Here is a 19,539-nt window from a genome sequence, read left to right as displayed (position 1 = left end):
TCCCCCAGCACAAGGAAGGGCGTGTGGGGCTGGGACAGGGCTCTGGTGGCACGGCAGGGGGACATGAGCTGCTGCCACCAGCCTGGCTGCCTATGACAGTGCCTTCTCCAGACCCCAGGGTGCCACTTTTTGGGGTGTCCCTGCTGTGGTCACCCCCTGGGATAACACAGCCCGTTCAGGGGAGTTCACTCGGTGCCTCCCAACTCCACACTCATCCCTGTGCCAGCAGGACAAGGCTCTACCCCCACGGAGAGCACAGAACCCATGGGGACACAGTGACCGTGGGGAAGCCACCAGCTGCCAGGAGCTTTGCAGGAGCAGCGTGAGCTGGAACCTCAGCTCCTCGCATCCCCTGTTCCCCCATCCCAGCGGGAACAGCAGGGCCAGCAGCCCCGGGCCAGCCCGAGCCAGGGCTGGACATGCCCGCAGCGGAGCTGGGCGGGACAGACGGGCTGAGGGACGAGACGGAGCGCAGGCAGGAGGTGACAAGGGTTTATTATCTCACTGCAGCGGGGCGGCGGGCGCAGGCACATGCAGATAGAGCCCGGCCCGGCCCGGCCACGCCAGCCCGGGGCTGATAACGCAGGGAGGGCACGGGGGGGCCCGCAGCACCCACCACCCGCCATGGGGCACTGCTGGAGGGACCTGCACCCGCCCTATGGCACCCATGGGGTGGGGACACTGAGCTGCGGCTGCAGGACCCCCAAACGCCACCACTCCAGCAGTGTCAGGCTGGCTTCACACACGGGTCTGGCTGTGCCAGTCACGCTGAACACAGGCATTGAGACAGGCAGGGAAAGGGCACGGGACAGCACAGGGCTCCGGTGGCACTGTGGGGAGGACGGGCACACACGGGGGACAATCTTTCACACTGTCACAAGGCAGCAAAGTCACTGGCCGTAAGAGGCAGGGGGAGGGAGGGAGGGAGGGAGGGAGGCAGGGGCAGCTGTACAGGCTGTGCTAGAGGAGCCTGTCCCCACCTCAGTGTCCTGCTGGTCCCCCACCCACCTCTGACCACCCCTCTGCTTGAGTCGTTGTGGGGTCAGGAAGTGCCACAGCACCTGGGGACAGCAGCCACAGTGGCTTCACTGCCCTCTCAGGGGATGGGTGGCTTTGGCACAGTGCTACTTTTTGGTATTTGTGGTGGTGAGATCTCCCCAGGGCTGACCTGGGCCCCCTCTGGCTCCTGGAGGTCTCCCTGCTCCAGATCCTATGAGGAAAATTCCCCAAGGGGAGCCAGCATGGGAGAGGGCAGCACCCACTGCTAGTGCTGGATTGTCACCTTCCTGGGGGGTTGACTGCCACCCACCCAGCCTGGGCAGGGCTGGCACTGTGGGGGCCCTGGGGGGACACAGGGACAGGGAGAACCAGCCACAGGGACAGCTGTGGGCAGAGGCAGGGCTGGGACAAGGCCCAAGAGGGTCACTGAGAGAGGGTAAGGAGCCCAGGGAAGGGTTCTTCTCCTAAAACTCCCCATCCCAAGCCTCTGCTCCAAGTCCCAGGTGTTCACCCCAGGGCAGAGAACAGCAAGGCACTGGGACTGCAACACCAGACAAGCTGCCAGTCATAACTGGGGATGGGATTGGCCTGAGACAACACAAAGTTAATTAGAAAATAAATCCTCTCTCAGCCTTGGAATAAAAAGAGCAGCAGACAGGACATGCATCTTTCTGGCCCTACAAAATAAGGCACCAGTTACAAACGAAACTCGGATTGTCTTTGATATAAAAGGAATTCCCGTGTGTCAAAGGCAGTTGATGTCTGAGTGCATAACAGGGAGTGATCTTCACTAGCTTTGGGTTGGCAACCTCATTCCTTGGCCTCAGGAACAGAGGCTCTGGTGGCTTTCTGGAACAGAGGAAGCTGCAGGAAAGGAAGAGAGAAGTCGTTAGGGCTGTAGAAGGAGAGGCAGGGTGCTGCCTGCACTCTGTGCTGGTCAGGGCTGGGGAAGGAGAGGCTCCCTGGAGGCTGAAAGCTTCCAGGCAAATCCCTGTGCCCTAGGAGCAGCTGGCATTGCCAACTGCCAGTGCCCAGCTCACCTTTGTGAGATCCACACCAGTGATGGCACGCACAGAGGCGGGGACCTCAGCCAGGAGACGGTTCACATCAGACATGGTGCTGCCTTTCTCTCCGTTGAGAATAACGATCTCCTCCACTTTGGAGAGGGGAGCAGACACTTTGGCAGCAATCTGGGGAAGCAGGGTGAGCAGAGTCAAGAAACTGCTCAGCAGCTCACTGGGAAAGGTCCCTACAGGGCCTTGCTGTGCCCCCAGGAGACCCATCCCAGTCTGGGAACTCCCCCAGCCCACAGGAGCAGGGGAAAGCTGCCCCCTCCTCACCTCAGGGAGTGCATCCAGCACTAGAGCCAGCTGGGCAGCTTCTCCATACTTCTGGAGTGCTTCTGCTTTCAGCTTCAACCCCTCAGCCTCTGCCATCCCAACGGCCTCTATCACAAAAGCCTCGGCCTCTCCAATCTTGCGGATCTTTTCTGCCTCTGCCTGAGCAAGGAGGATTTGCTTCACCCTGGAAAGGGAAAGGCAGCCCTGCAGCAGCCTGGATCCCTGCAGCAGCCCAGGAGCTGGGGCTCAGGGCAGCGCTGTGCTCCCAGCTGCCCAGCCCAGGGCAGGGCTCACTCACTTCTCGCCCTCGGCGATCTGCTGGATGCGATAGGCCTCGGCCTCGGCCGGCTGCTTCACGGTGGCCATCAGCTCCTTCTCCATCCGGGCCACCTCCTTCTCCTCCACCTCGATCTGCTTCTTGCGCTCCACCACCTCGATTTCAATCTCCTCCTGACGGATCTTCTGCTGCTCCCGGGCGCTCTGCAGCTCGTAGGCCAGCTGGGCCTCTGCAGTCTGCACAGGGGGGAGAGGAGGGGAGGGGTCTGGGCCATGAACTCTATGCAGACATAAGGACCCCAAAACCAGACACAACTCCTGCTATTGAACCTTTTCTATTGAACCTTTTCCAGTGGTGACATCCCAATTTTCAGTGCTGCTCTTTCCACAGTACTTAAGCCCAACCACTCCAGGTTCAGCCCCCCCCCATCCTTTCCTCTTCTCCAAGTCCCACTGAACTGCTGCAAACAGGAGAGGAATCTGCTGCAAGGAGCTCACAGTGACACACAGACCTGGGTTCTCCATCTCCAGCTCTCCTAACAGATGCAGGAAGAGGAAGCTGACAAGTCCCAGAGCCACCAACACCAGGAAACAGCAGTGGGCTGTGGGATGCTCTTACCTTAATGTTGACCTCCTCAGTAAAGGCAGCTTTCTGCAACTCAAAAGCCCGTTTGGAATCTGCTATTTTGGTATCTGCCATGAACTTGACATCCAGCATTTCTTTCTTGCACTCTGCTTCCTGCAGAGAGGAAACACAGAACAGAGCTTCAGTGTGTGCAGTTGGAGCAGCAGAGACAGATCCAGGGAAGCCCAGTCTCCAGACTCACCCGAATGCCAGCATCCCGCTCGGCTTCTGCCACTCCAATGTCTGCATCCCTTTGCACAGCTGCAATCTGAGTCTTCCCCAGGGAGCTCAGGTAATCCACTTTATCATAGACATCCTGGGGAGGGGAGATAAGTCATAACCACTTCAAATGAGTGACTCCATCTTGCTCCTTTTCCCATTGAAGCTCAGTGCGGTCAGGCCAGGGTCAGAACACGTCATGTCAGCTGCTCCAAACAAACAGGGAGGGCAAGGAGATGAAGGCCATCCCGACATCTTCCCTCACTCCCAGGAGGCTGGGTTATCAGCCAGCTCTCTCCACGAGCCTGTTTACAGAGGCAGCTAGCCGGGTGCTCTTGGCCCAGCTGCCTGGATACAGGACATGCTGTGGCGGCTGTCATGGAAACTCCCGGAGGGCTGGGACAGGCTGTCAGCCCAAGCCTTTCAGCTGCAGCAGGGGGTCAGGGACAGGCTCTCTCCTGCTGCTCCTACAGCTCAGCTAGAGTGCAGTGCCCAACAGCTGGGCATACCTTGATGGTGAAACTCAGGATCTCGATCCCCATGCGACCCACGTCGGGAGCTGCCACCTCCCGCACCAGCTTGGCAAACTGGTCCCTGTCCTGGTAGATCTGCTCCACTGTCAGGGTACCTGCAGAGGGGGGGAAGGTGAAACACTTTATTTGGAATGGGTAACAAACAAAAATGTGTGTCTAGTATCAACAACAACCTTGTTGTCCCTAATCTCTTCGGGCCTGGGCACAAGGGTGTAATCCTCTGTCACAGTAGCGGCAGCAACATCTGTCTCACAAGTGTAGCCACCACCCACATGTGCTACCTGTGGGCCTTGAGGACTCAGACATCTCTCACTGCAGGCACCGAAAACTCATTTATCACAAGGCCCAGCCACGCAGAGGGAGCTGCAGGAGGGGAGATGCCACCTCTGCAGGCAGAGGAAGGTCCCTGTGGCTGCATGGTGGCAGTGGTACTGCTGGGCCCAGCCAGCTGATCAGGGACAAAGCCACTGGTGTCCCCAGGGATGAGCCCCTCCATACCCAGGATGGAGCGCAGGTGTCCCTCCAGCGTCTGCAGGACCACGTTCTTCACATCCTGCACGTTCTTCCCCAAGAACTGCTCACAGGCCACAGCCAGGAGCTCCTTCTCAGTCATTATCTTCACCTAGAGACAGGAGACAGAACCAAAGGGACTGAAGGTGCCTGTCCAGGAGGTGCAGGCACCCAACAGCAGCAGCAGCAGCAGAAGCAGCAGTACCACCACCAGGCTGCCAGGCCCCTGTGCTACCAATGCTCCAAGGGTCCACACTGGCTGTCACCATGCTGAGCCAGGCCACTGGACCAGCCAGAGAGCCCCTGCTCCCTGTGCTGCTGTCCAAACCAACAGCAGCTCAGTGTGGAGGTGCTCAGCAGTGGGGACAGAGCCTGGCCCTACCAGTCCCAACTCACAGAAACCCTATAAAAACCCCTGAAATAGCAGTTCAGCCACTGCACCAACACCACAGTCAGAAGAAAGTTGGGTACTACCACCCCTGGCTAAAATCCATTTTGTTACCTTCCTCTTCCTCCTCTTTCACTAGAATTAATTTTTCTGACCCTGAAAAGGCAGAGAATGAGAAAGAGTCTGACATGCCCAAGGAGCAGCTTGAGAACAGGGGTTCCATTCAGTATTCCCTGGAAGGAGAGATGAGACAATAAGGCCACTGTAACTAGCTCCCAGATATCCTTTGCAATGACCCCAATGTGTCATGGTCAGGACTTGGCTGTTCTGCTCCAAATGGTCAGTCTGGTGACAATCCCCAGAGCTGGGACACAGCCACCCCAGCAATGTTTTCACCTCCTTTATGCCAGAGCCAGGCATAAAAGTGCCCTCATTCTAGCCAAGCCAGGGTCTTAGCATGGTCCTGCTGGTCACAGGGCTGCTTTTTAAAGGCAAAGATCCCTGTGGGGTGTGTTAGGCAGTGGAGATCTGTGCTCTACAGCACTCAGCTATGAGGAGCTGCAACCCACCAAGATGACAGCTCCTGGTAGCCCTGTCCAGTCTGAGGGCTCAGGCAAAGGCTGACAAGGCACAGGGACATTCTGTGCCTGGCAGCAGCAGAGAAGGAGCAGGTCCACAGCAGCCACACAGCATTCTGGATCCTACAGCACCCTCTCATGGACACAGCTGGGCTGGGCAGTGCCTGCTGTCCCACAGGGAGCTGGTGGCACCCTGAGTCCTGCCCCAAGGGCTTTGGCTGGACCTTGTTCAGAGATTTCCAAAGCACAGATGCTGCACAGGGGCCCTCCGAGGGTCCCAGTGCACACTATTGAGGGATTCACAGCCTACAGACCTCATCCTGATACCTTCTAGCACTTTCAGCTGCAAAAGAAACACAACTCTTTCTTGAGAATCTTGTCTGACAGCCCACACAGGCAAAAACAGCAGTACCTGGCCCAGGCACGGCCAGAGAGCAGGACAACTGGGACTGACTGTCATCTTCTAAGGAGACAGGAGGTGGACCATGCTAGACAGAGTGAGCTGGCCAAAACTTAATCTGCCACAACTCTGCCTCTCATAATGTGAAGAAACACCAACTCAGGCTGAGCCTGTTTCCTACTGCTGCTTCCCAGACTGGGTCTCCCAGTCAAAATGTCAAACAACCTCAGGCAAGTGTGGCAGTCCTTTTCTGCATTGTCCCCAAAGCCCCTTGGGATCCTTTGGGGCAAATTCCACAGTGGTTTCTTGTCCCTACACCCCAGGCCAGCAGTGTGCTCTTCCCACACAAGGGGGAGTTGGGAGAGCTGCTCTGGAGCTGCACCCAGGAGTGTGAGCAGGGCACAAGGCTCCTCTCACAGCAACCAGGAGATTTTTGTAAGTATCAAAAGCAATTAGACTCAGCAGCCACATTTATGGTGAGCATCTGCCAGCAATTCCACCTCTCCAAACAATCCCCACCCTGGGAGCTGTGGGGCAGGATGTTCATTAGGAGAATCCCTGTGGTACTTAGGAGCAAGGAATGATTCAGCTTCTGGATAAAGCCAGCCAGCCTCCACTGGTGAGCCCTGGCCAGCCCACGGGAGCCTGGCTCTGCATGGAATACAGATCCCAGCCTCCAAAGCAAAGGCTGCACAAAAGAGACCAGAGTTGAGCAATTTGTGCTCAGCGTGTTTTGCAGGGTTTCAGGCAGGGCACTGCGACACTCAAATGTCATTCCCAGCAGAGGGAGAGCCCTCGGCTGGCAGGGAATCAGAGAGCCTCCATCCAGCAACCCCGTGTGCAGGATCCATGCTGCCACACCCTGCCCCAGCCAGCTGCACTCCCAGTGAGGGGTGGGCACAGAGAATCCAATTAGCTGGAGGCTCAGGAAAATGCTACAGAAGGATACAGAGCCCAAAGCAGCAGCATCCCAGCACATCCCAGCACCCAGCCAACATGGGAAGGAAGCTACCGGTGAGCACTCATTACATCCCTCCTCAAGAAAAGAACAGCATCCTTATGCACATTAAGCACTTCTATCATTGCAGCAAACACTTTTAAAGCTGTTTCTCTAGGAATAATTTGCTTGGGGTCTTTTCCTTCTTTTTTTTTTTTTTTTTTTTTTTTTTTTTTTTCCCTCAGGTCCTTAACAGAAAAATGTTTGCCTCAAAAAGTGCTTCTGCAGAATTAAGGTAACCTCTGCCATGCACATCCCCAACAGCCTTGACACTGTTTACTGTGTGGCAATTCCTTGGATCCCAGCTTTAAAATTATCTCCCAGTGGAAAAAATGAACACTGGGAAAAGAGAATAACATGAATGAGATGAACTGGGGTCTGCATTTTTAAATCAAGGCACCTAGTGATCCAGCCCTCTGCTACCAGACCATTTTGCAGGAAGGATTTCCCAAAACTAGGACAAAAGGGAAGGCTGGCTTCAGAGAAACACCCAATACAGAAGGAAAAGCCTACAGATTTAGGAAAAGAGTGTGAGGGGAGACATAGGTGCACACATTTTTGCCAACCATGCAAAGACCACTGGGGTTATGTGACACCTTAGCAGCTAAATGGATATAAAGAACTGGAAACAAAGTGAAAGATGGATATAAAGTAGTGAAAAATAGAAACCAAGGGTGCTGGGTCCATGAAGGATTTTGGTCACATCACTGCATCACTCAGCAGCTTCCCTTGGCTCCAGAGCTCCCCACAGGGAATGTGACAACACACCTGGACACACCTGGGACACACAGTGACCACAGCCCTGTGTGCACTGAGAGCCACTCTTGGTTTGTACATCCAAATCGCAGAATGAGCTGTCAGGAGCAATTTTCAATCACAGCATCCAGCTGCCTATTTGATGAGCCAAATTCCCTCAAAAACTAACATTTCCCTCCCAGCATCCTCCCCCAGGACAGGACCTGGCCCCAAGGACAGACTGTACCAGGACAGCAGAGCTCAGACTCCAAGAAGTGCAGGGTTTTGGTGTGCTGCCACAAGCAGCAAAAGCAGGTTCTTACATTTGAAGAAAGCTGTAGAGAATCAAAATTCAATTCCAGCCAAAAATTTTACACGCCAGTTTTAGTGCCTGGAGGGACTAAATTTTTTTTTTTAAGCTTTAACTCACCATGAAGAATTACAAGCCCATGTGCTAACAGTAACAATCCAAAGGAATATAATGCTCAATATCAACTCAGGAGGTTATGGGTCAGCCCTGTGGGGTCACACACAGTTCCAAGGGCACCACAGCACATCAGCATTCCACAAACACATCAAATCACCCTCACACACCTCATTTGCCACGTGGATAAATGAGACACCAGAAAAAAATGATTTTGGGGGGAGAAGGAGAAGTCACAACCCGTTTCACCACATGGAACATGCTGGAGCGTGTTTGTACCAACAAGGACAATGTGGTTTGGTACAAAGATTTATTCCAGAGCAGCTGGCTTCTTTCCCTGGACAACAGCAACCTCTTAGAGGGAAAACCAGATGGAAGTTAGAGACATGCATTCCTGAAATGATGTTTTGGAGTTACTGTACCTGTGCCACACCTGTGACAGTTATAGCTACCCCCTCCGCCGTCTCTACGTCCTCACACCTGGGCTGTAACGTCATTATCTCTAGGGAAATCCTGCCAAAAAACGTAAAATATTTGCACGTTTCCAAGTTACACACACTCAGCTCTTCCCTTTGCATCTCCTGCCCCAGGCAACCTGCTGCACTCATCACAGGTAATGCAAGGCAGGCACAGAATGCAGCCAAGGGACCACATCTGTGATTGGAGACAGACAAGGCATTGTAGCCAAGAAATAGATTTTCAGATAATGCTTAAAGGCAATTTATCAGCAAAGGCTGCAATCCAGACTGGAAATTAACCCATGGTCCTTTCCCTCCTGCTGGGTTAGTGAGGAGCCAGAAGCTGCAGCATTGGGACCCCAAAGGGCCCTCTGTCAGAGGCTCATGGCTGCCCAATGCCATGGCAGCACAGGGTGGTGTCACTGGTTTAAAAGCACAGCACAGAACTGGGATGCTCCCACCCACCTCAGACGAGCTTGGCAGAACCTGACACTGATGCTGAAGAAGCCCTGGGTTAGCCAAACCACAGACCTACCCTCTGATCTGGTTCACCTCTCCCTCTATTTTTCCAGTGTCCTGTGACCTAAAAATGGAAATGAGTCTCCAGCTCTTTATGGCTACACCTGTAGAGCACCAGGCACCCAGGAACCATCCTGCACCTTCCAGAACTTTCTCAGTCACCCCAGGTGGGCTCGAGGTACTTTGGTCAGTCCCAGCAATCTGCAGGTCACAGTTTGGTAAAACAAGGGACATCTTTGGCTGTGGCAGGTTCTGTTCCAGGAAGCCAAGCCTGGCTCCTGTGTCAGCCATAACAAGCTGCAAAGACATTGGGAGTCAGGACAGGGTGCCAGGGGCAGGGAGTTTGTGTCAGTGAACATCAGGTCAAACATCTGAACCATGAAGGGGCTGCCCTGGGCTGCTGCAAGCACGCTGAGTTGCTCCAGGATTGGCTGGAAGTGTTGAAACCTATCCCTGCAAGTTCATGCCTGCCTTGGCCACTGTCCTAATTAAACTGGCACGCAAACTGGGAGCTGATAAAACACATCCCACTGTCCAGGACATGCACAGGCATTTTTTGCCATGTGTTCACAGTTTTAATCAGATACTGCAGGATTTCAGCCTTCTGAAGGCCTAATCTAGATTTGGAATTTCCAAACTGTGCTGCTTTGTTCTCTTCACAGGGATATTTAGTCATTACTGGTTCATAATTCCAGTCCTGTGTGCTGCAATTCATCTGAAGTCTCTGTGCTGTATTTTCAAAGGTGACAACATCCAAAATGGGCAGTGTCTCCATGTGGAGTAAAAGGGCTGAGTGGGAATCCATAGCCAACACTGCAGAGCCAGGTACAGTTGCAATTTTGAAATGGCACAAAACCTGCCTTCCCACCTGTCCCAAACCCTGTACAGAATCCAACCTGGCCTGCTTGTATCTCCACACAAAAGCAGATGTCCTTCTGCTCTCCCCCAAGCCCACAGTGGAGACAGTGCTGGCAAGGAAAGGGTTACAGCAGGAGCAAATGCTAGGCACAGCAATGCTGAATTTGGAATTTGCCAGGAATGTACCTGTCTGCATTACCTATTAACTGTGGAGTGCCACAGGGCAAGTGCTGGAGAAGGGGAAGGAGAGGAGAGTATGGAGATTTCAGCTGTCCTGTTAGAAAAACCATTAAATTTTATCCTGCTGCTGCTGCTGCTGCCCAAAACAGAGGAATAAACAGTTAGACAGTGTGTTAGGAAGCTGGAGGATTATTACCTGTGCAACCCCTGTTACGTACAGTGGGACCCCCTCCGACGTCTCAACATTCTCGCAGCGACAGAGGATGGTCAAAACCTCCAAAGACACTCTGAGCAGGGAGGAGTAAGGGTAGGACAGCAAATACACAGAGCAGTTAACAGAGAGTAAGACACTCCTTGCAAAGGACAGACGAGACTTTCAGGTTTCAGCTTTTCCCTGTTCAGTTTGCCTTTCTCCCACTGCCTGCTCCCAGGGTTCTGTAATCAGCTTCCCTGGTCATGGGAGGGAGTTTACAGCATCCAGCAGTTTCTTTTAATGAGGATAAAACAGGCTGGGGGCTCGTCCCCACCCTGCACATGAAACTGTGCCATCCTGGTGCCAGCTGGAGTTCTCTGTTGAAGCAATCTTTCACACAGAAAAATTCCTTTTGGTCATAATTTAGATGCTTCTATGTCAGTATTTAAGACAGGACAGATAAATGAAAACACCAGGGACCTGGCTACCCACCCCTGGCTAAGGCATTGAGGAGAGAAGCTGCTTCCAAGTGCTGTCCTGGGAAGCTGAATTAACACCATTTGGCTTCCCCAGAGGCATATGAGACCACACTGTCTCTCTCACTGCTTTTATTTCTGACTCCTAAACAGGGACAGCGTTTTTCCCCTTGTTTTTCCCCAGTGCTCAAGGTTGCAGCAGGATAAATGCCCAGCACCCTGCCAGTTCTCACTGTTCCTTTTGTTCCCAGGTTAATGCTACCTGGCGGGATGCCGCTGACAGTAACACAATTGCTCCTGTCTCTCTTGCTCGCAGCACTGGCAGTTCCAGAAAAAATGTCCTAATTTCAGAGAAGGAAATCTGTCTCACTCTTCATGTTAATGCAGTGGGCTCCATCTGGGGCACAACTCATGGCATTTGAGAAAGGAGAATTAAGCCCCACATCCCACAGTATGGATTTTAAAGTAGAATATTTGTTTGGATGCTGGAGTTCCTGTCAAGAGTCCCATTTGCTAAATAATGCCCAGACTTGTATCATATAACAATCCAGTTCTTGGCCCTGGATTCAGCCTAACCTTAACTTAATAAATCAGCCTCCCAAATGTATCTGATATTCTGCACTGGGCAGGTCAAGGTCCTGCACTGTTCTTTGCACTTCTCACAGAAGACAAGGAGAAGCAAGAACCATTTGTTCAAATAACAGTTCTCCCAAGAATATGTCTCAAAAAAATTTAGGAATGAAGCTTGTCTGGATCAAACACTGAGCCTGCAAGCTGGGCTTTTCCTTCCTCTCCTACCTCCCATCATGTGCAGAGTGAGGGCAGCCACATGCTCACTTTGCTGTTGTTTGGTGGCAACACAGGTACAAGGAAAAGAGGCTGGAAGAGGCTGTAAGGGTTAACTACAACCTCTGGCCATCACTCAGTGTAAAACTCAAAAGTCACGTCTTTATCCTTTTCCCTGTTATTTTTTTTTTTTTACACAGATGGAGGAAACCTGTATCAGTGAGCATGAGGGATGTATTGGGAGGGAGCATTCTTACAGATCCTAGAGACAAAGAGCAGTATTAGCAGGACAGCAGCACTACCACAGCATGTCAGCTCAGAGACCAGACTGTAAGCAGCAGCAAGCAAAATCCACGACTGAGGAAAGGGAGAGAAAGAAAATCCCGTGGTTTTAACTCAGAACAGTGTGCTCCCAAGGTGATAGCAGTCAGCAGATCTTTACAAAGAGAGACTTGAGGAGCAGACGGGGGCACTGGTGCACTGCAGGCCACAAACTGGTTTGTTACTGGGTGAGGGGTTGGGCCATACTGGGCAGAGCTTGGCTCCTCTTGTGGACATAGAGGCTGTTTGAAAAGCACTCCAGCTGAAAGCATGTGATTTCTTTTTTTGTGTGTGTCTTTTGCACTGTGGCACCCAGCTGTCCCCGTGCCAACAGCCAGCAAAGAGCTCCTGATGCTCATCCCTGGTTTCATACACAGTGCCTGCTGATCCAGTGTGCCTAAAGATACTGCTGACAGCCCCACTGGGATGATTTTGCCAAATTCCTACTCCAAAAGCCCACAAATAACCAAGGTCTCCTTACCTTTGGGTGTCAGTAATGCACCACCAAGCCCAGGCCCAGCCTCCATATACATATTGCTTCTCATCAGAGCCACAGCAGCCACCTGCAGCACAGCAGAGAGCACAGAGACATCAGCATTACACACATGCACATGCTCTTAGACAGGGATTAACTTACAAGGAGAGGAGTTCATACTCTTCCTCCTCTCCATGGGCTTCACATGGCAGTTTTCCCAAAGCAACCTTTCTTGGAATTGTCTTACAAAGTTGGAAAATAGTATTTGTATAATTCACTATGACTAACAGTAACACACAGAAAGGCACTGTATCTCAAAACAGGCCTTTATTTTAGTTTTGTTAAGTCCTTTTAGCAACAGGAATCAATATAAGTATCTTAAACTGACATTAACTGTTATGGAAAGCCACATAAGAAATCTACCTCCTTTCCTTCACACCACCCTTAAATTCCCACAGAAGCTCTCAAGTCAGTACTGGCTGAGGGAAGAACCCTTGAGCTCCCAAAAAATACCTCCTAGTTCTGGCTTGTGCAAGTAGCACAGTGTCTGATGCTTTGATGGCCCATCAGAGTTGGATGTGCCCAAGATTCAGGAAGCCTTCAGAACTCTTTTGACACATTTAAGATTTGATCCTGGTGAAGCTGGAAGATGCTGTCTGGATTTTCATAACTTTGATTTGAGGAACAAGACACCTGCTGTCTTTAAGAGAGCACCCTGCCAGTGATCAGCCCTGGTATTCATGGCTGGGAAGGGAGGAACTCTGCAGCTCCCCAGCTCAGACCAGGGCTGGGAGATGCTGACTCTCAGGCAGATCGAGCCAGAATTCCCTCTCTCAGCTGCTCTCCATAATCACTTTTACTCCAGCAGTGCCCGAGGGCCTCAGCAAGGCGAGTGCTGTACAAACAGAGCAACAGACAGTTCCAGCTCTGGGAACCGATCCATGCAGGCAAGAGAGCCGGCACAGAGGGAGAGCAGGAACACAGAAAACTCAGTGGCTGTGGGAGCTTTGGGCTGTGGAAGGAGAAAGGGAGAAGGATGAAGCCAGCAGCCCTTTCAAGAGAAATGACCAGCATTGTTTGCTACTATAGGTCAAAACGAAAAAGCAGAAGCCAGTGTGCCTGCAGGGCTCTCCGACTGCAGGAGGGGACTCTGTCCTCCTTGTTCTCCTCCTCCTCCTCTTCTTGCTCCTCCTCTTCCTCCAATCCCCCATCATTTAGCCATCTCCTGCCTACTTCCAAACAATGTCTGCTTCCAGACACTGCTCACACACTGCCTGCTTCGCTGCCTTCCACGCAATGGTTGACAAACCAGCTTCTATCTACAATCTACAATTGTAGAACTGCCCCATCTACAATTCTTCACCTTGTGTTTCAGTAAGAATTAAACACAAACAGGAAAAGGTTTTACTTTTTCAGATCTCCTAGAGGAATATTTTCCTGTCACCTCTGAGCCAGCCCTTGGATAGCTTTTTCCCGTAGCTGGAAGGCTATTTCAGCCAGGCAAGTGTTACAGAAGCTGATGATACAACATCCTGCAGTAACCACAATGCCTTTAACATTTCTTGGAGGGCGTCAGCCTGGTTAGCTCAGCCTTTCAGCCAGGCCCTTGTTTTCCAAGAACAGGAAGGGAGGTGTTCCTGGCACTCAGAAAAGCAGCACCACATGGAAAGGTATTTTATTTCCCAGGGTCTATGTGGTCTCTACTGAACTTCAGTTAATTTTTTCTTAATAATATCCTGAGAAAGCTCTGCACCCGAAACCCACCATTGTTACAGGAAAGTGCCTTTCCACACAGATGTTCCAATCTGCAGGAAACGCAAGGAAATACTTTATTTAGTATCACACACAAAACGAGCTCCACATTTGCTTCCTGGTGCTACACAACACAGCTGCAGAGCATGGTCTACTGAGCTAGATTATATGTCAAAACTGTCCAAAGCCTAAAAAAAACAAGGAAAACTAACACATTAAGGAGGAGTGGGATGCCAGCCAGTTGCTTTCACACATGCTGGACGTCTGAGCGCAGCAGAGCTCCGTCCTGGTAAGGCTGAGGAGCTGAGGGCTCATTTTCCATGGCAGTCCTGCTGCCTCTTTCTCAATTCTCAGGCAGCAAGTGAAAAAGGAACCAATAAAGCAAGGCTAAAGAATAAACCCTCTTGCACAATGAGATTTGGCAGAGAAATTGCCTTTTCCAGCTATAATACGCCCACTGTTCCAGCAGACTGGGTCTCACAGTCGCTTCCACAAACAGCCACCGTGCCTCTTCCGGGGCAGTGTGCAGGGCCACAAATGGAGGATTCATAGCCAGGGAGCTGCCAGCCAGCTTGGCATCTTCCCAGTCAAGGGGTCCCATGTTCAAGCAAGAATTCCCAGAGCCAGGAGAAAGCACGTTGTCTGTTTGTTTGTGGTTTTTTTGTTATGAAATAAGATTAATCGCTTGGGAGTTGGTGGATAAAAGGAGCGCTCAGCAGATGCAGGAAGTGAGCAAGGAAGAACTTGAGCCTCAACATTTCTGGGGACACAGGGCTCAAAACATCAAAGCTGGGATGGTCTGAACAAGCTGTGTGTTGTTTGCTCTCCCAGGTAACTCAGGCACTGAGTTACCTTTCTGGCAGGAAGTGGTGAGCTCCAATAACAGGTCAGGGTAAACAAGCTGCTGAATACAGACAGATCAGGAGAAAGTTGACAATTGGAAACAGTTACTGACAAAATATAATGCAGAGACAGAGGAAGGCAAAACCATACATGAAGAAAATCACATCCTAAAGCAGGGCCCAGACCAAAGTCAGTGTCTGGTTCTTAGGCCTTGCTGTGTGTATAAATTAGGCTTTGCTCACATGCAGAAATGGTACAAGATTAACAAAACTTAATTTAAAAAGATGCAGGGTTCTGAGTTGAATCCATAAAAGCCTCTGATAGTCACTGCAGCAGATGAAAGCAGATTACACTGGCTATCTTGTTCTGGATGTAATCTATATGAAAATTACTTAATGAGTAACAATGCCATAGAGAGAGTTTAAAAACATTTCATAACTCATCTCGTAAACAGCAACTCAGAGAAGACAAACAACAATGAAGCTACACAACAAAATCACTGAGATACTACCTCAAAATTCCTTCTGGAAACCAAAAGGAAAGGTCTGAGGTTATTGTCCACCTCCTTCTAACAGGCTTTCCAAAGAGTAATTTGCAAGTCCTGTAGATTTAACAAGCACATGACAAGGGAAACCTTGAGCCCCACCACATTCAAAAAGGTGAAGAAGCACCTCCTGAGAAGGAAAGATCCCAGATGAGCTGTGTAAGGGCCCTTTTGAGCACTCATGACCTGAGACCAGCTGCAATGCTGCACTCAGCAACCCCTGAGCATCACAAGCAGTGAGAAACCAGCTGTGGGGAAAGAGCTTTGCCAAAATGGCAAACTTGAATCTGCAGGAGCACTCAGTTAAACCTGGCAGATGACCATGAGTGCCACTGCAAGTCTCCTGCACAGCTTGCCTGGTGCAAGAGGTGGAACACCCCAACCACAAGCCTGGAAAAGTTTGAACTGTATGAACTGTATGGACACAGGGCAAAACCTCATGAGATCCAGCTGAAGCTGCTTGCTCCTTCCCACAAACTCCTACTTCTTTGGAGGCTAAAGAACTGGAATTACACCATCAGTGTGAGGATTCAGGTGGCTCTTGCTGCCCACCACATCTTTCCACAGGACATGGCCTGGACCTTCTCGTCCTATTTTCATGCAATAGACTCTTCTCACCTAAATGAAACTTCTACATTTCGACTTCCTGAACTGCACTGGGTTTTGTTCAGCCCATTGGGTCAATCTCCAGAGTTAGTTTTGATCCTGATCCAGCACTTCAAAGCTCTCAAACCCATTCCCAGCTCAGTCTGCAAATTCAATAAGCACATTCTCGATTCCATTATCCAAGCCAGAACAAGGAACTTACTTCTTTCAGCTGAACAGTGAGCTACTGTCAGGTTTCCAGGCAATGGTCTTCCAGGCAGTTTCATATACATTTCATAATATCTGAGAAACCAGTTCCTTTTGCACTGTGGACTGTAGGTCTCTTGCAGGAAGGGCTGCAAGAGCCTCATGAAATCTTTATTTCAGGCTCTCAACTTAGAAAAGTAATATGAACAGAAACAGCTTCAACTACAGAGATTTAGGCAACTGTTTGGTAACTGTTAGATGAAGTGGCTACTATAAATACAGATTTCCTTATTGTGACAATGCAGAAATATTGTAGCACTGTGTTTCAAAACCAGCAGATTGACTTTTAGCCCGAAAAGCTGCATTTAACCAGGCTGAAACCCAAACCCAGCATTTCACAGCCTGTTTGGCTGGTGGGAACATTCAGGTATCAGGATGAACAGGTACTTTGTGTACCTCCCTGCAAACTCTACCAGCTTCAGTTGTGCTCAGTGCCAGGCGCCTGCCAAAGCCTCCTCACACCTTGCACCAAGGAGTCTCCCAGGAAAGTCAGACCCACCATTTGGGGAGACTCAAGGCTCTGTGGGGCATCCTTACAAATCCTGGGCTCCACAATTCACCTATGGATGGATCAGCAGTGCAGTTTCTTAGAAGGAGGTTGATGTTGCTCAGCAGGGGAAGGACAGCAGTGCCAGCCGAGTGCTGAGCTGTGCCTGGGAAGCAGCTTCCCAAATAAGGCTACAAAGCTCCACTTCCCCAAGGCACAGCTGGCTGCTTCTTGAGCACTGGAGGATCTCGAGTGTCTCAAAGAAAGTGAAAAATCCTCCTCAGAAAAACCTACATGCCAAGGGAGGCCCAGGACCAAAGGCCAAGGGGCACACACAGGCTGAGAAAAGAAAATAAAGAAAACCCTCCCACAAAGTGAAGTCTTTCAAATAACTACCACATGACAATTCAAGACTGCAAGCCAAAAGCCCGCCTCTAATAATATTTGGTTTATTTAAATTAATTTAACTAAAATTTATTTAATATTATTTTGGCTTATTGGTAATTATTATTAGTTTCTCCTTCTCTTTTCCTCTCTCCCTAAATCCAACTTAGTATCACACAAATTAGTGCTGGCTCAGGAGATCCTCCTTGCTTTTTCCCGGAGGGACATGGCTCAAGTTCCTGGAATTTCAACGGCTTGTAGCTACACCCTCTCACTAATGCCCTGGCAGTCGCCCTGCACATGGGCACAGAGGAGCTGCAGGGCCCTGCAGAGCTCCCACACGGTGCCCTCAGGATCCAGCAAGTACCTGCAGACTACACTGGGCAGCAGCTGAGGAAAACCAGTCTGCTGGCAGCTCCAAACCCCATCCCAGCTGGCAGAACCCAGGCTGATCTCTGCCCCCTTCCCAAAACGCAGCTGCACTGCGAGGAGCGTCCTGGGCTCGCCACTCCTGGCTGTGGAAAAGCACCACGCCTGGAACTGCAAGCAGATGCCACAAATTCCTGCTGGCTCATCCTACAAGCTGTGTTTTGTAAACTCCAGAGCTGAACAGAAGCAAACCCAAGCTCCTGGGACTAAAGGGAATCCCAGCACACCTGGAGCACAGCTTCCCAATCTTCCCATGAATGTGGCATTTCAACAAGCAGTGCCAGTTTTGACAGGGGTTTCTTTGGAGGGAAGCACAACATCAAGCTCTGGATCCCACTGGGAACTGCAGACCAGGAAAACTGCAAGGAATACTGCTGCTCTGGGCAGCTCCTGGGTGAGGTTTGTAACTCCTCAGAAGCCACCACCAGAGTGGGCATATTTGTTTACAGAACTGCAGCCTGTTCCTGGCATCTCCTCAGGAATTCCCATAACAGGTCTGTCATCCAGAGAGATGAACTGATAACAGATCAGCCACAGCTTGCTGGAGGCTGTGACTCCAAAACCACAATAACATAGTTGCAAGCCAGGCAGAACTGTGACTGGAGGCACATCCTTGATGCTCATATGTATTTTCAAGGTGTTCATTACCTTGCAGCTGACCTCAGCCTGTGACAGAGCGAAGCTCCCAGCCCTCACATCACCTAACAATAATTAATTCACCTAACAATAATGAATTAATTAATGAAATAAGCCTGGTCCATGCCAAAGTGCAGCCTGGAGCCTCAGCAACATTGAAGCAGCTACAGGTTGAATCAGACATGGGGATTTCACTGCTGGTTTGTTTAACCCCAACCTCAGTGACCTCAGTGAGCTGCTGGTGATATTCCACATGTCCAGCAGGCATCACCTGCATCCAGTGCCAGCAGTCCAGGTGATGTGCTGGTGAGGAAGCTGCAGGATGTGAAGGATTAAGATGAGCACTGCAGCGCTCTGCTGCAGGGGGATGCTCACACCCAGCTCCCCTTCCCTGGCAAATCCAACCTGTGGCCGGGAACAGGACGGCTTCCCGGCAATCCCAGCCAAAGCCTGTTGGCAGGGACACAGAGTTTTGCTGGTGCCACTGCCTGACATCACCTGAAATCAGCAGCTGAAATCGCAGGTGCTGCAGCTGCCGCCGGGCCTCGCCCACCGCTCTGCGCCGCTGGGACCCCACCCGGAGCCTCAGCTCCATTACAGCATCTCCTCGTCTATTCCCAAATCACTCAGGGCCCTCCTGGGACAGGAATCCCTCCTAGAAACCCTCGGAGTGCCCTCACAGCCAGGACTCCTCGATTCCCCCCTCCTTGCACATCCCATCACAGAGACCCCCCCAAATTCCCACAGGTTCTCTCCATGACAGTGTGCCCCCTGATAGGGACTCCTCAAGCCCCTGAGAGTCCCCTCACAGCCAGGACCCTCCGATTTCTCTCCCCCATCACAGAGACCCCCCCTCTGCAGCTCCCTCAGGGCCCCCCAGTGATCGAGACTCCTCAAATCGCCGAGAACTCCCTCTCAGGCAGGACGCCCAAAGCCCCCTCCTAACACACCACATTAGAGACCCCTCCCCAATCCCTCAGCGTCCTACCATGACAGGGACACCCTGACAGCCCCCTCACAGCCAGGACCCCCGTTCCCTCAGAGTGCCCTCCGTGTCTCCCCACAGCCCCTCTGTCCCGGCCGTACCTGACACCACCAGCGCCTCGTTGGGCCCCACCGTGTGGCAGTTCCCCATGACGGCCCCGCCGTCGACCGCCCCCACAATCCCCCGCGCCTCGCACGGCGGGGGCGCGGCCCGCGGGTGCCGCCATCTTGGGGAGGTCGGTGACACACCCCCGGGGCGGGGCCGGGGATGCCGCCATCTTGGGGAGGTCGGTGACACACCCCAGGGCGGGGCCTGGCTGTGGGCGCCGCCATGTTGG

The 19,539-nt window shown here is 51.7% G+C and overlaps 1 protein-coding gene across 4 annotated transcripts; it reads right to left on the bottom strand.

The window, feature by feature from the left end:
* Positions 1–476: 476 nt before the first annotated feature.
* FLOT2 (flotillin 2) lies at positions 477–19,447 on the bottom strand. 4 transcript variants are annotated; one of them, XM_056506623.1, is made up of 11 exons: positions 19,304–19,447; positions 12,297–12,378; positions 10,236–10,326; positions 4,491–4,614; positions 3,969–4,087; positions 3,443–3,556; positions 3,235–3,354; positions 2,638–2,852; positions 2,340–2,523; positions 2,040–2,189; positions 477–1,863 (listed from the first exon to the last, which is right to left on the bottom strand). In XM_056506623.1, exons 1-11 carry the CDS (start codon positions 19,350–19,352, stop codon positions 1,810–1,812), a joined length of 1,302 nt encoding a protein of 433 aa, XP_056362598.1. In that variant the 5' UTR covers positions 19,353–19,447; the 3' UTR covers positions 477–1,809. The 4 variants fall into 4 exon arrangements, with proteins under 4 accessions (XP_056362598.1, XP_056362597.1, XP_056362599.1 ...); XM_056506622.1 differs by lacking the exon at positions 10,236–10,326 and adding an exon at positions 8,447–8,537 and having other exon boundaries at positions 19,304–19,438; XM_056506624.1 differs by lacking the exons at positions 10,236–10,326; positions 19,304–19,447 and adding exons at positions 8,447–8,537; positions 16,238–16,477.
* Between the last annotated feature and the right edge of the window lie 92 nt (positions 19,448–19,539).

Source organism: Oenanthe melanoleuca, chromosome 19 (assembly GCF_029582105.1).
Source record: "Oenanthe melanoleuca isolate GR-GAL-2019-014 chromosome 19, OMel1.0, whole genome shotgun sequence".
Lineage (NCBI taxonomy): Eukaryota > Metazoa > Chordata > Aves > Passeriformes > Muscicapidae > Oenanthe > Oenanthe melanoleuca.
Note: the sequence above shows the minus strand (reverse complement) of the source record. Positions and strands in the feature narration are given on the sequence as shown.